General features: G+C 40.1%; 1 protein-coding gene across 12 annotated transcripts in view; it reads left to right on the top strand.

Moving 5' to 3' along the window:
• Positions 1 to 13516, top strand: part of tns1b (tensin 1b) — a 184041-nt gene extending 170525 nt beyond the window's left edge. For 6 of the 12 annotated variants that reach the window (XM_038300269.1, XM_038300265.1, XM_038300264.1 and 3 more), the window contains 15 exons: positions 320 to 501; positions 576 to 714; positions 3268 to 3363; positions 4491 to 4659; positions 4804 to 5831; positions 5931 to 6068; positions 7410 to 7538; positions 7646 to 7738; positions 9512 to 9589; positions 9678 to 9746; positions 9850 to 9876; positions 10100 to 10268; positions 10511 to 10579; positions 12719 to 12748; positions 12826 to 13516. In XM_038300269.1, the coding sequence (XP_038156197.1) occupies positions 320 to 501; positions 576 to 714; positions 3268 to 3363; positions 4491 to 4659; positions 4804 to 5831; positions 5931 to 6068; positions 7410 to 7538; positions 7646 to 7738; positions 9512 to 9589; positions 9678 to 9746; positions 9850 to 9876; positions 10100 to 10268; positions 10511 to 10579; positions 12719 to 12748; positions 12826 to 12964 (2555 nt within the window). In that variant the 3' untranslated portion in view covers positions 12965 to 13516. The remainder of the gene's footprint in view (positions 1 to 319; positions 502 to 575; positions 715 to 3267; positions 3364 to 4490; positions 4660 to 4803; positions 5832 to 5930; positions 6069 to 7409; positions 7539 to 7645; positions 7739 to 9511; positions 9590 to 9677; positions 9747 to 9849; positions 9877 to 10099; positions 10269 to 10510; positions 10580 to 12718; positions 12749 to 12825) is intronic. The other 6 variants (XM_038300275.1, XM_038300267.1, XM_038300276.1 and 3 more) reach the window with 4 other exon arrangements.
• The last annotated feature ends 1446 nt before the right edge of the window (positions 13517 to 14962 follow it).

The raw sequence follows: 14962 nt of genomic DNA, 5'->3' as shown, positions 1-14962 counted from the left end.
ATAAGCTTACTCACAGCTTTGAGGAACTGCCAATGTCTGATTTTTATTAAGTGTATTTCTGCCTGTTAATTTTCCTGGTTGGGATTTTAATAACATTGATTTGACCGTTTAGCTGCAGAGTGGGAATATTTTATGATGGTCGAAGGTTTGCTGTGCATTTACTCCTTTTGTAACCTTGCAGAGTGCATGTTGACAATAAAAGTAAGTTTTATTCTGACCAACAGGCTGCTGTACAAATGCAGAGCTTGTGTTTCAATCACCACAACCAGGGATCCCTTGATATATTTGACACTTAACCCTTCTTCATGCGTCACCTCAGGGGTCCAGGCACGTCCAGCCCCTTTGGATGAACCAGCAATCCTTCCCCGACGCCGCGTCACCAGTGAGGGACACTCAGACGACGCTCTGTCCCCAGATGTCCCCGTTCGCTCACCCATCCGCTGCGTTTCTCCAGAGTTTGTCAACGCCATAGCGATGAACCCTGGAGGACGTCCCAAGGAGGTAGAAAACATGCGCCGGGATCAGAGGATTTTCAAAGTGTTTGTGTTCTGACCTGCTTTTTTCCACCTCTGCAGAGAAACATGCACAGCTACCGGGAGGCCTTTGAGGAAATGGAGGGAGGCCCCGTCAGTCCTACAGCCACATTTGGTGGTGAGGCGTTAACCCAAACCCCCGCCTTCCCCGTCTCACCACAAACCCCTTACTTCAACCTGTGTAAGTCCCCCTCCGGCTGACAGATGGCACTGTGGAGCTTAAATATTCAAGTCATTCATAAGCCTAAAAGTAGATTTAAAAAACTAAAACTTGATCTTTAAAATTCAGAAAGTCAGGTTAATTTATAACTTTTTCAGACAAATTTAGTAAAACTTCAAAAATTCAATTATAAGCAACCTTTTTAAATCTTTTAAGAATTTACTGCAATTTTAAACAACTCCAATGGAAATAAAGTTTTGATGGATTTCCAAATCAATTGCTTTTATTTATATAGCATCAATTCACAACAAATGTCATGTCAAGGTATTTTACAGAGACATTTCAACCAGCTCATCCAGTCTGATTGTTTCAAAGTTTTCTATCTAAGCAAAACCAGCTGATTGCATCGACTCATTGACTCGAAAGCAATCTCTCACACTAAGCATGCTTATTGCGACAGTGGAGAGGAAAAACTCTTTTAACAGGAAGAAACCTCCAGCTGAACCAGGTTCAGTGTGAGCGGTCGTCTGCTGAGGCTGACTGGGGTTCAAGGAGACAAGCAGAGATACAGAAAGAAGCAAAGATAGCAAAGGCAACCAGTAACCGGCTGTTACTGCTGTTTGTGGATAAACTGGCATGAAATTCCTGAAAATTCACCCTGGATATTTAACTTCACTTCTAAATTAATTAATAATTATTATAAAAAACAGAATTGCAATATTTGCAAATGACCTGGATAAAAATTTTGCATTTAAAGTAGAAAAAACAACAACTTTCCAACTTACTTAAATATAATAATCTTACTTAAGGGGTGATAATTTTCATTCTAGTAGCAAATTATTGTTATTTCTGCTGAAAGGAAGGGAAAATAGACTTGGTTTGAGATGGTTTTCACTGATCTTTAGATTATGTTTTGAAGTCTTATAGATAATGATCCTTACTAAGGTCTTTCATATGTTCCAGTAAACCTTTAGCCAAAGAGTAATGTTAAAAGAGATTTTCCTTTGTATTTCAGCTTTGCTGTATATATCAAAATTACTGTCAGCGTTCCTAGTTTTTATAAAAAATATTTCAGTTCCTCTGCTGCAGTTTTATGTCCTTCTGCGCCCTCCAATAATTTAAGAAAAAAGTTTTCTCTCCTGGATAAACAACAAAAAAAAAACTACAAGTTATTAAGAAAAGTTTTTTTATTCTCCTGCCAAACGTCTTTAAAGTGCATGTTTGAGGATCGGTTACGGTCTTCACATCTCTGCACACTCGCACCATCTGTGATCAGAGGTGCAGTTTCAAAGAATTGATTGGGATTCTTTGGTAAGTGAAGGATGCACGACCCTGGAGGGGAGATCCACTGTCCCAAGCCGTCAGCCATATTGCCCCCCCCCACCCTCACCGACCTCTGTCTATGTGCCTGAGTGTTATTTGGCCATCGCTTATCACAACCCTGCACTGCTTTGGCGTGAGACAAACTGAAATGAGATCTGTTCATGAGCAGCATTTTTATAAACCACCCCGACCCTCAGTGGCTGCTGCTCTCCGTGTTCCTGTGACTGAGTTCCCATTGCCACCTTGTTTCCCTGCAACAGCACCCTGCTTGTTCATTCATTGTTACCCTTTATTTTTGTGTTGCTGTTTAGTTATAGTTCCGCATGAAAGGAAAAACAAAGCTGTATTATTGTGGTCTAGGGCTTTCTTTACCTCTGGGATGCATGGACGATAAAACCATATCCCAATTTAGGATTCCTTAGAGCAGGAAACATGGTTTCCCCACTAAGTTTAGTCGCAGTATCGACTTAATCAATTCAGTTGTTTGGTCAGATGATTTTTAGTTGAAAGACCACAAAGCTACAATTTGGAGAGCATTTAATCAAAAGAGAAATTATCTTCTAAATTTTATTTTTAATGAATTGAAAATAAAGGTTTCCAGATGAAGATAATTGACTGCCTCATTAAAAAAACAATAGATTAAAGCTAGTAATCAAATATACAGTAACCATGAGTAAAACAAAGATCTGCTGTTTCAGTACTGTAGGATCAGAAGTTTTTAAGCCTAAAGAATCCATTCACTTTATTTCTTTTTTCTTTGGCATAAATGTTGATTTATTGCATGGGTTTTCTGTGCTTCAAAAGTAAAATACAAAAAGACTAAATTTGCAAATTAAAAAGTCCCTCAAAATTTAGTTTAAAGTCCCAAAAAGCCACCTTCTTTCTGCGTGCTTTCTAAGTTTATTGGTTTGACTTGGTTCAGCTTTATTATCATTTCATTTTTTGGCACCTACTGGTAGATCGGGTCAGAGTCTGATTGAAAGTGCTCACCTGCATGTTTTGATCCTTCATCAGAGCATGAAGCATGGGAACACCCACCTTTTGCTCTTTGTGTGTAAACCAACCCGAACATGTTGACAGCTCCTTACCTGGTTGTCTTTGAGGAAAAATAAAAACTGCCGTCTGGAATGACACCAGAGTTTATATGAAAAATGAATGTTTTTCAGTCAGACTGTATCAACAGGTACCAGCTGTCATCATGGCGGTAGGTCTGCTGTCGTTGTGTGACGCTGTCTAATTTCTTTCCTTCAGGCCGCTCCCCTCCTGGTCTCGCCAAGACTCCCCTGTCCGCCCTGGGGTTGAAGCCCCACAACCCGGCAGAGATCCTCCTCAACCAAACAGGCTCAGGTTGGTTCTGAAACCATCAAGATGTCTATGAGCTCATACAGTAGTATCCATTCAAAATTTCCCCACTTTCCTTCATGGCCCTTGGCTGGTCCTTGGCTGGCAGTTGGAGGCGATTTTGCTGGGAGTTGCAGGGAAGTGGGCTGTTATTTGGCTGGCATTTTACTGGGAAGGGCCATTTTGAATGGCTGCTACTGTATACCAGGAAATACCAAACTTTGGACTCATAATTAACTTTAATAATTACTCAAAGTTTAAAACATATGATCATAAACTCAATGTTTATTTGACACTACAGCCGTAAGCTCCAAGAACAATTAAAATGCCAATTCTAGGACTCTTCAATTCTGAACTGTATTGTTCTTTACAATATTTTGCTTCTGGGTTCATCTCTAATTATGCAACAGATGAAGAGAGCAGTCAAAGTGAGGGAGGTAAGTTTAGAGATCATTGCTGGAACTCGAGCGTATCATCCGCAGTCATGTCATTTATCTTAAAGGGCATTTTTTATCATATTCGTCTTGTCAAGCTGTGCTCAGGTGTTATAGCTTCACTTTTATATCAAACGTAAGAAAACATTCAGTATGGACTAAAGTGGTCATAGCAAAGCTTGCTTAAGAAGAAGATATAAAACAGTCAACAACCTTGTCAGAGATTAAAAGCTCTCTGTGATAAGCGCAGTCTGCCTGGACTTCACCACCATGGAGCTGTAAATTTTGCTCCACTTCTTACCAGCATTCTTACCATAATTCAACCTAATGATCAGAACTGGTCATCATCCATATATGGTAGTGCCTTGCTGTTTTATTGGGAATCAGTCAAAAGATTTTAGTTTTAAAAATTTGAATCAGAAAAAAAAGAATTTTAATTTTTTAATGTTTGTGTCATAGAGATGATGATGATATGCCCTTTAAGATCTTCCTTGGCAGCGCTATTTTTTACTCACTCATCTTTTCTCAACGGTGCCTTCACTGTAGCTAAATGAACTTCCTCTCTTTTTATTTGACCCTTTCATTGCACTAGTCATTCACTAAAATGACAAATTGTCAAAGATCAATGTAGAGATCAATTATTTACAGGTTGAGGATGTTATAAAATGAAGTATTGGGTTTTCATTTTTTCCTGTTAAGGCCCAAGAAGCTATGTGGAGTCTGTGGCGAGGTCTGCTGTGGTGGCTGGGGAGCCGCCATCATCACCTCAGAGCCTCAGTCCCCCTGGTGACCCCAAGAGTCTGAGCCCGGCCAGCCATACACTGAACCCACCTTTATCAAGCAGCAGTCCCATCCAGATCTCACAGGGGTGAGTCAGTTATGCTACCAAGCACTGTGGGTATCTTTAAAGTAACTGCTGACAGCTTTATAAACCTTTAAACGTTAAATAACTTTAATCTCTGTCAAACTCGCTAAAAGAAATTGACTGACAGACCTTCCCCCTCGATTTCAGAGACCGTCTCCAAGCAGAGAGCATCATTAACATCCCTTCCCAACCAACTGTTGATTCTGGGTTCCACTCCCATCCTACAGAAAGTTCTTACACGACTCGTTCTCCATCCAATCAAGACCTAAATCCATCCAGTTCTCCCTACCTGGACTCCAGCTCCCCAACCTCCTCCTATCTCGGATCCACAACCCCAACACTGTCCTATCTTGGCCCTAGCAGCCTATTGGGTAGCTATCCAAACTCCAATTCCAGCCCAGCTATCTCAGAACCCTCCAAGACCACATTTAACCATGAAGGTCTCCAGCAACAGCCCAACTTCCACAGCTCCAACTACAACCCAGTCCTTCAGCAGCACTTCAGCGTTAAACAAGATGCACCCATCCAGCCGCGTCAGAAGTCCCCGTCTAACGGCTTTGAAGTAGTGATGGCAGGGCTGGGTGGCAGCCCAGTCCTTGGTCGTCATCGGTCACAGGGGGCGCCGGGCAGTCCCGTTCTCAACAGACAGGCCTCTTTAGGACAGGGATCACAGCACAGCCCCGTCCTCAGCAGGCAGCCATCTTTGGGTCAGCCCATTCAGAGCAGCCCTGTTCTTAGCAGACAGCCATCTATCACACACCAACAGGGAAGCCCAGTGCTGGGCCGTCACCCATCTGTTCCACAGATGTCGCAGAGAAGCCCCAGTTTAGATCGCCACCCCATGCACAGCGGCTACACTACACCAGATGAAAGACATGGAAACCTGTCGAGACAGAGTAGCTCTTCGGGCTACCAGGGACCCCCCACTCCCTCCTTCCCCATTTCCCCCGCTGGCTACCCAGATGGTGGGATGGGCATAGGTTTCAGGCAGGGTAGCCCGGCCCCAGGTTTCCAGCCTCAACTCCCAGAGAAAAGACGCATGTCGAGCGGAGATAGACCAAACGGAGCGCTGTCCTACGGGACCCTAAATGGGAAGATAATGTCCCCAATGAGTGGGGGGAGTACTGCTGGATACTTCAACACCCTCCCAGACTTATCGGGGTTCAGACGGCATGGTGAGAACTTCTATCATCATCACCTATTCACTAAGATGAAGAAATAATCTGATTAAAGATTTTAACCTGTACTGTGACTTTACATCATTTCATTATCAGAGGTCTTCCAGGAACCAAAGGATCCTCATGGTCGTATTATTTTCTCTGCAGATGGAAGCCCAGAGAGCAAGCTGAATGTTAAATTTGTTCAGGACACTACCAAGTTCTGGTACAAGCCTGACATCTCCAGGGAGCAAGGTAAGCTTAAACCCTGGTTACTTATCAGAGGTTGGTTTTCCTGTCAATGTGTGCTTTATTGATCTAAAGATCAATTTTATTTCTGGGCCACATCTCATGGTGTATTGTGGACAGAAGGAACGTCTGGCAAATGGTGTGATTGTGTTGTCGTGCTTAAGCTATGACCTTCAGTTTGCACATGAGCATCTGAAGCAGCAAGGATAAGTCGGTGGCTCTGGGTCTGAGGTGGTTCTTGGTTGCGTTCCCCATGTTGGGGCTGTCTAAACAATGGGCAACCTTCATTCTCCAAGCCGTTAAAGTCCATCTTTTTGTGGTCTACCTTTATCGCTGAGTTTAATAAGTTATTGAATGTGGCAGTGCTTGTGTTGCATCCTGTCTGATAAAGTAGGAGCAAAGCTGCAGGAAAAGAGTAGGGCGCTCCCTTCCTTCAGCCATCATTCAACCTGTTGATCTAGCGGCTAAACAGGGAAGGAGTGGGGCCTATGATGCTGCAGCTGCACACAACCTGACCAACATGCAACATGCAGCAACATGAGGAAAAGATTAAGAAGTTTCGAGACGTTATTTTTCTGAACTTTGACGGATCACTAAAAAATGTTACTTAACTGACAATAAAAACCTGCCAGGTCAGCATAAGCTAAAGCCGATCCCACAGCTTTATGCACTTTTATTTCATGCTTATATATGTGAATGTTCTGCTCCTAAAACTGCTGCTACACTGGAAGAAAAATCGAAATCTGGATAAGTCCTTTTTTCTTAAATAAAGTGCATTTGTTCTTTGATTAAGGAGGTAAAAGAGACATTTTGCCAATGGAACAGGACAATTTACACTTAAAATAAGAAAACACAATTGCAGTGTCTTATTTCAAGTGCATATTATCAAATTTCTTACTTTAAGAGTAAAAATGTTCATTCCATTGGCAAACCACCTCATTTACCTACTCAAACTACGGGTAAATACGGGCTCCAAATGCAGATGGTTTTAGTTTTTTTTTTCCCACGTTAGAACTTTTTTTGGTCCTATCAAGGTCTGTTTGTTGGGCTACTATTAAGAGCCTCCAACTCTACACAATGTCTGACATTTGAATTGAAAATACTTTCTGGATGGGAAGTGAAACGTCTTCATACTTGGAAACAAAGTCCAGTGGATTGCTTTTTTTTTAAACTTTTTTTGGGAATGGCTATGACCTGGATGACTGAGAATCTGAACCAGCATATCTGTGCACCTTTTGACCCACATATTAACTTAATTTGATATATAATAAATTATTTTAAAGGTAAATATGCAGAGATAATTTCTTTTGTAAAAAAGACATTTAAATAAATTCTGTATGTTTACAGCCATCAACCTGCTGAAAGACAGAGAGCCAGGAGCCTTTGTGATCAGAGACAGTCACTCATTCAGGGGGGCGTACGGCTTGGCGATGAAGGTGGCCTCCCCCCCTCCATCTGTGCATCAGAGCAAGAAAGGTAGGAGGTATCTAGGGATGGTTTTCTGTGGAGTTTGATATCCTGATTCCAGCAAAGAACTGAAGGAGTTTCTAACCGTAACCGATTCTTCCTCTTGCGTCTTGCAGGTGACATCACCAACGAGCTGGTGAGGCACTTCCTGATTGAAAGCAGTCCAAAAGGAGTGAAGCTGAAAGGTTGCCCCAACGAGCCTTATTTTGGTAGGAAGACCATCTGCAAACATCTCTGATGAGTTAGAAAGTAAAATTAAGAACTGGTTTCTATTCTTTCTAAATTTGAGTATTTATAGTCACTAGTTATTGGACCTTAAAAGTTTATCTATATTATAGATAAACTTTTAAGGTCCAATATATTATATTATGTAGTGTTTACAACCAGAAATCTGTTTGAGTTTTTGTGACTGTTAATGTAGTTTTCAGGTTTCTTTAATAAACTTTTAGCACAGAAACAGAGTAAATATAGGTCAAAGATTTCTGACCCAGGTCTGTTTGATGTACTCACATTTTAAATACAACAGTTTAACTTCTTTTTAATATTAAAGGGGCATAGTCAATTTATATGCTTATAAAAAAAGATTAAAAACCATTTGAGCACAATAAAAAATAAGCTTATATACACGACATATCTGTTTAGATGGACCTTTAAGCCTAAATAGAATTCCTGCACCAGGTGTGATGCGCTCACATAAACAGGTGTGGCGCCATCTGCTGGCAGTACCACAGACCCGTCAGAAAGCCAGAAAGTGAAAATTGATGCACCAACTAAATCGAGCCCAACAGTCTCACAGTGCCTGACATTAAAGCATTTAGAACTTTAAGGAAAAATAAAATTCCTAAAGGTAAATAAGATAAGGAATATTTAAATGAAATAAATAAAAAAACATCAGGCTAAAACCTTCATTGGAATGAGCACAGATAAAAAGACATATGTTCATTTCTCCTAAGTGTAAAATGTTGTTTTTTCTTAGACTGTAGTGACTAAGAATAGCTTTTCTATCAGTAATAATGAGAAAGATTAGTGACTTATGCCTCCGGTACACCGTAGCTTCAGTGAACCAAAGTTTATCCTGTACCCCAATCTCTTTTCCAGTCTTATCTCTCTTGAAATACAATATTTATTTTTTTCCATGGTTTTACTTTTCTTCAGTATTTTCACTCCATTTGAGGCGCTAACAGCCTTAGCCACATTGCTTCCTTGTTTTTCCCCCTGCATATATGTGCATTACCGTACAGTACCTCCAGACACTCAATGGTTTATTGTAAATATAAAAAAAGAGATTTATTTACTAAACTAATCACTAACAGAAACTAACAAACATGTCATCACGATGTAGTACTTTTTTAATGTCATGTAACGTGATTTTATCCCTTTAAAGGTCATTACTGATGTATTGAAATGTAGGACAGAGCATTAGGGCCATTCTAAGAGATTTTTTTTTTTTAATGCCCAAATAACAATGAGAGTAAAGTTCTAATAGTACAAAAAATAAAAAGTTGTTTGAATAAGAAAAAAAACTTCAAAAGAGCTAAAATCAATACATGCAGCCACAGATTTCTTATGTTTATTTCTGCATATTGCTATTAGAACCACATATTTCTCTTTTTGACTTTGAATCCACGTTTCCCAACTTAAAAAGATGAGTGTGGTTCTGTCCTGCCGATAGACATGTTTTCTTTCATTTTTTCCAACTTACAGCATAAAGCGTTCACCGGGTTTAATATGAAAACATTGAACTATACTTTTCTACTGGAAAATTATAGAAATAATTACATTAAACTATTTTCTGCAAAAAAGCAATATGCAAACTGAAAAATACTTGTAACCAAAACATATCACTGCAGAAATAGTTTATTCAATCTGCAGAGATACAAATAAAAAGTGTTATTACTTTAAAAGAGGCCAAGAATAAGTTCAAAGAATTGTCATAAATATAATTTTTTTCAGTTCCTATAAAAGTTTGTTGTGTTTGGCAGGTTGCCTCTCTGCCTTGGTCTACCAACATGCCATCACTCCTCTGGCGCTCCCCTGCAAGCTCCTCATCCCTGCCACAGGTATAAACCATCAGCAGTGGGTTTTTAGAGGCGTTTCTATGTTGTTGTTTTTTTCCACAGATTAAATTTTTAAATGTTCTTTCTGTAGATCTCATGGAAGAAACTCCGGAGGTCGCAGCGACGAACCCGCTGGCTGAAAGGCTGAAACAAGGAGCAGGTAAAACATTTAACTCTTCTGTTTGAAGCGCAGCCTGTGAAGTGATGGCAGTGTTTAGATCAGGAGTCCTCATTCTGACAACCTGACTTCCTTGTTATCTCAGTGCAGAGTGCCCCCGCTGATTCCCATGGTAAAGCCATTTTCACATCTGGAATGTGCATCTTATATGTCGCTCTATGTTCTTAACAGCAGCGTCTAGCATCTCCGTCACCTTTTCTGTGGAATGATTTCCCTCTTTAACCCCCAGATTTGTTCCTTGAAGCATGAAAGATGTCGAAGCACTTTTTGCATGAACAGAATCGATCCTGCTCAACAATTCTTACACATCTGAGGTGTTTTCTTTCTCCTTCCAGCTTGCAACGTTCTCTACATAAACTCTGTGGAGATGGAGTCCCTGACGGGTCCTCAGGCTGTTGCCAAGGCCATTTCTGAGACACTGGCTGCTGCTTCCCCCCCCACCGCCACCGTTGTGCACTTCAAGGTGTCCTCCCAGGGCATCACGCTCACAGACAACCAGAGGAAGTAAGTCTCGTCAAGCTTCTTCTGACAGAGTAATGCCATTTTCCAAACCCTACACCGTCAAACTATTTTGCAGTCAGCTGACTCTTTTCGAATGTATTGCTACACACTGATTAAAAAACAGTGGAACCCATCATGGACCCCCCATTCCTGGCTCTTCATCGCCTCATTTCCCAGAACAACCCCTGCTCTCTGCTTTCAAAGTAGTTCAGTGATGAAACAAAATGCTTTCTCTTCTTTTACAGGCTGTTCTTCAGACGTCACTACCCCGCTAACACTGTCACCTTCTGCAACACAGACCCTCAGGACAGGAAGTGAGTCAGCAGAGATTAAAACAGTTCAACCAGCTCATCCAGAGGTTTCTTCTTGTTACATGAGAACATGAAGCCATAAAGCAGTTATACCCCAGTCTTTCTCTTTAAGGTCATAGGGAAGTCATATTTACATGTTAAATCATTCTTGCTTAAACATGAATATAAATGTATTCTTTATCAGACGATATTGCACCAAAAGTTAGAAAATTTCTATTTAAAAAAAAATCCTGTCTTAAAATGTTTCTTTTTTTTTCCGTTATCTTTCGTTATCAAATTTTTAAAGGTGAAAGCTCCAAGTTTAACTCCTCCCATCCTATAAGTTGCTGTGTCGCACTCGCCCAATCTCCTATAATAATCTGTTGATGTCAGCAGAGAATTACAACTGACTATTACCGCAGAATTCTTTTTGTGTCAAAGTTGGCGTTAAAGTCCTGATATAAAGTCGTGACATCGTAACCAGGAGTAAATATTTGTTTATTTTGGACCTATCTAAGTTTATAGGACAGTTATTTGAATTCACATTTTCATTTTTTTTTTTTATTATAAAATGACAGCAACTATGTCTAAGCACACCATTCATCACTCCATCAATCATGTATAGCGGTAATGGTAGCTGCCATGTCTCAAAAAGCCTCCACAACTCAGATGTAACCATGTCTTTCAAACGGAAGTGATGTTTCTAAAATCTGGGATTTACTGACAAAAAGCCAGCATTTTCCTCAGCTTTAAAAACCACTAAACCCACGTAAACTTACAACATGATCCGTATATGTTTGCGGGATCTACTGTTATGCTCTCTTTGGTAATGAGCAGGACTGTCTAATTGAACCGAATTCAGAAACAGTTAGCTTTGCACTAATTAAAGCTGTACACTTTAATTACATGTCAGGGGAAAATGCTAACTTCAGTGTCGCCTTTAAAATCTTTCTCTTTCATAAACTCCTTCTACCTGGAGAAGGCTTCCTTGATATTCATCCTATTTTCTAGTTTCGTTTTTCTTAAAAGTTCTCTTTTTCCCTTTCCTTGGGGATGATGAAATCGTTCCTTGCTGCTGCTGCTGCATATCGATGGTCCTGCATTGTGCTGTGAACTTTCAGTTTTTGGATCAGTCTCTCCAAATAATCCTCACCTCCACCTCTCAATCACACTGAACTGCCATCAAGGGGAAATGGGTCGTTATTCCACGCGTTTGTACTATTTTATCCCTCACTGACATCTGTACTTTCAAGATGGCAGACTGTCATAGTGCTTTTCAAAAAGATGCACAGCTTTATGTATGAATGAATATAAAATGATTCAACAATGAAGATGTATTTGATTATTAGTGAAGGCAATTATACACCTATAATAACAAATATCTAAATGCAGTCATTGATTTCAGGCAGTAAAGAAGAGAAATATTTACATAATATACGTTTTATACTCTTGTGCTGCACCTGCCTAGATGTGGATGTTATTTTTGAAAAATGTATCATATTATTCTGACCTTTAAAGATAGTCCAAGTCCATCCAAGTCTTCAAATATGAGTTATATGCCGGTTGATGAGTGTGAGGGGAACCTGACTGAAAGACAAACACATACCCTTTGTTTCTTCAGTTCAGGATTTTTTTATTTAATTTGAGACAAATGAAATTATCTTTCAGGTTAATATACATTCCTTAAATTGTTGTTCTCTGTGGGTTTCTACCCTCAAAGACCGCCTATGAGTCAAGTGAGGATTTCAATTAAGAGTTGATGGTACATCGTCTTTATAAGTGACTCCTTGACTTCTCAGTCTGCTGGTCTAAAGTGCTCCGCTGTCAGATTCTAAAACAGAGAGGAAGATGTTTTGATTTTGCAACAGTGCAGTGTTCCTTCTAAACCTGGAAGTTACAGCTCTAGTGCCCCTAGTGGCCAAAAGTTACATAGATTTGCTTTCTTTTCCACAATAAAAGAAAATTTAAAATGTGCTTTAGGCTTCTGAAAAAAAGTGGCAGCTTTGAATAAGACAGAAAATGTAATTTAATATTTTCTGGAGATGCTGCTGAACAAGTATGAAGTATCAGTATTATTTTTAAAATTTTGATCTAGTTCTGTTAAAGAAATATGAACTTATAGAATGTTTATTAGGAGTCCTTATATTTGATCTTTTTTTCCAGATGGAGCAAACCTGAGGGAGGCCCAGCAAAGTAAGCGAGCGCTCCGTCACCTGTCTGCGTGTTTCCTGGTCAATTCGGTCGTAAAGATTCTCACCTGTTTCTTTCAGGCTCTTTGGATTTGTGGCACGGAAGCAGGGAAGCACAACAGACAACGTCAGCCACATCTTTGCTGAGATGGACCCTGACCAGCCCGCCAGCGCCATCGTCAACTTCGTGTCAAAGATAATCGCCTCGCAGGCCCGATGAGGAGCGGGGCTAACCCTCCCCCCCACCCCGGTTCTTTTTTCTTTAAAATCCTTTGGTTGAATTTTCTTTCCTGTCTGGCCTCTATTTTTCACGCTGTCACCCTTTTTTCCTGCTCTGTCACCTTTCAGATGCGTGGCTCTTCTCGGATGGGTTTCAGAACAGAGCGGAGGAAGTGTCGGATGGGGGGGTGGGTGTGTAGGACGGTGGGACGGAGGCGTAAATTAAATTAAACCTCCGGGGATGGGTAAACCGAGAAAAGAAAGAGGGAATGATTGTGTATAAATAGTAACGTTTGAACAGTTTTTTTAAACTTTTTTTTTAAGAGAAAGTTAAGTTGTGTGAAGGTAGACTGTTTCTTTCAGGCTTCTCAACCAAAGATTTGAACCAGGGAGTCAGGGCGCGAACGGTGCACCGCTCTGAGGGTCACGAGTTTTGTAAACAAATATGGCGGCTTAATCCAAAAAAAAAAAAAAAAAAAAAGTTTCTTTCTGTATGTAATGATACTGTAGGTCAACTCTGCACCATTGCTGTCTTAGAAAAAAACAAAAAAAACACTGTTGGACATTTTGCAGCTGGTGGGGTCTGTAAATATTCTGAATGGCTTTCTTTTTTGAGTGGGACTGTATTAGACAACATCCGGTGCCTGACTTTGTTTTCCAAACGAAGAGCTTTGAGAAAATCTCCACGGCGACCTAAATATGCAAACAGCCAAACATGGAAATAAGCTTGGTGCAGAGCTGAAGCTGATGCAGGTAGCTTCGACTATCACTGTAAGCTCAGAAGAATCCAGCTGATCCTCTGCATCCACCATCACTGCATGGCTGCATGTAGGCAGTTTAACTCACCCTTGACTGAAAGGCCCCGAGTTGTTCTGAGTTCATCTTTCTTTACGGCTCTCGGTTTTTGTCTGTGGAAACAAGCAGAGTCAGAACGCTAACACTCACCCTACCCAAAAGTAAGCTATACCTATAAATATATATGAGTTCTATATATAAACTTCCGGTGATTTAAGATATTTATTTTTTTTTGGCTTTGTTGCTTCGTTTTAACTTGTATACCTGTATTATAAAGTATACATCCAGATTACTAAAAGGCTTTTATTTTTGCCTGAAGTGTATTGGCAGAAAAGTTGTAAAGCGTATGCATTTAAAAGTGCATCACTGATGTTATGAATGTTGCATTTTTCACAGCTTATTTTTTTAACACTTTTGTTTTTGTTTTTTTTGTAGGAGGGGAAATATTTTGTATCAAAGATTATTATTACCTAAGTCCAAATTGGAGTTGATCTAAAGTGAAGCCATAGATAAAATGATTTTTAACTAGAACCTGCCCAGAACATGCATTGTCTACAGTTAGCACTTAAAAGTTTTAACACAATTTGATGGAAATTTGGATGAAACAACCTGAGGATTAATGTAGACGTCCGATCAAATAGTTTTTTTTATTCTGAGATAACCTCTGAGTCAGTTTAATCTGCTACTAAAGTAGCAGCCATATTCTTCAACATTTAGGAAAAGAAGCATTAAAGGTATAATGGAAGATCTTAGCTAATTTTTGAAAAGACCCGCCCACTCCACTTTAAAAAAAAATGCACATGTACATCCCTGTACCCGCTCCCAATGAGGGAATGCTTATTAAACTCGTGCAAGAGTGTGCACAAGCCCATTTCTCCTCGTGCACACTCTGTTTGAAAGTTCCTGTGTGCATCACTCATACAAGCTCACTTTCCAAAAGAAGATTTGCAATTTTTCCACCATGTCAGCTTCACCACCGCTAAGTGAAATTGGGGGCGAGCACGTTGGACGGCCTTACGTAAACATATCACCAGAATGATTGACAATTAGGAGGACTTCCTAATAGTAGAGAACATCCTGCACTATACCTTTAATTTGAATTGAAATTAGCTGCTTTTTAAACTAAATGGCTGTAAAGTCCTGCTTGGGTTTCATATAATCAGATAAGCATCCATTAGGGCAGTGTTTTTCAACCCTGGGCCTC

This window comes from Cyprinodon tularosa, unplaced genomic scaffold, assembly GCF_016077235.1.
Source record: "Cyprinodon tularosa strain WSP-4 unplaced genomic scaffold, ASM1607723v1 ctg444, whole genome shotgun sequence".
Taxonomy (NCBI): Eukaryota; Metazoa; Chordata; class Actinopteri; order Cyprinodontiformes; family Cyprinodontidae; genus Cyprinodon; species Cyprinodon tularosa.
This window is presented reverse-complemented; position numbering and strand designations above follow the sequence as displayed.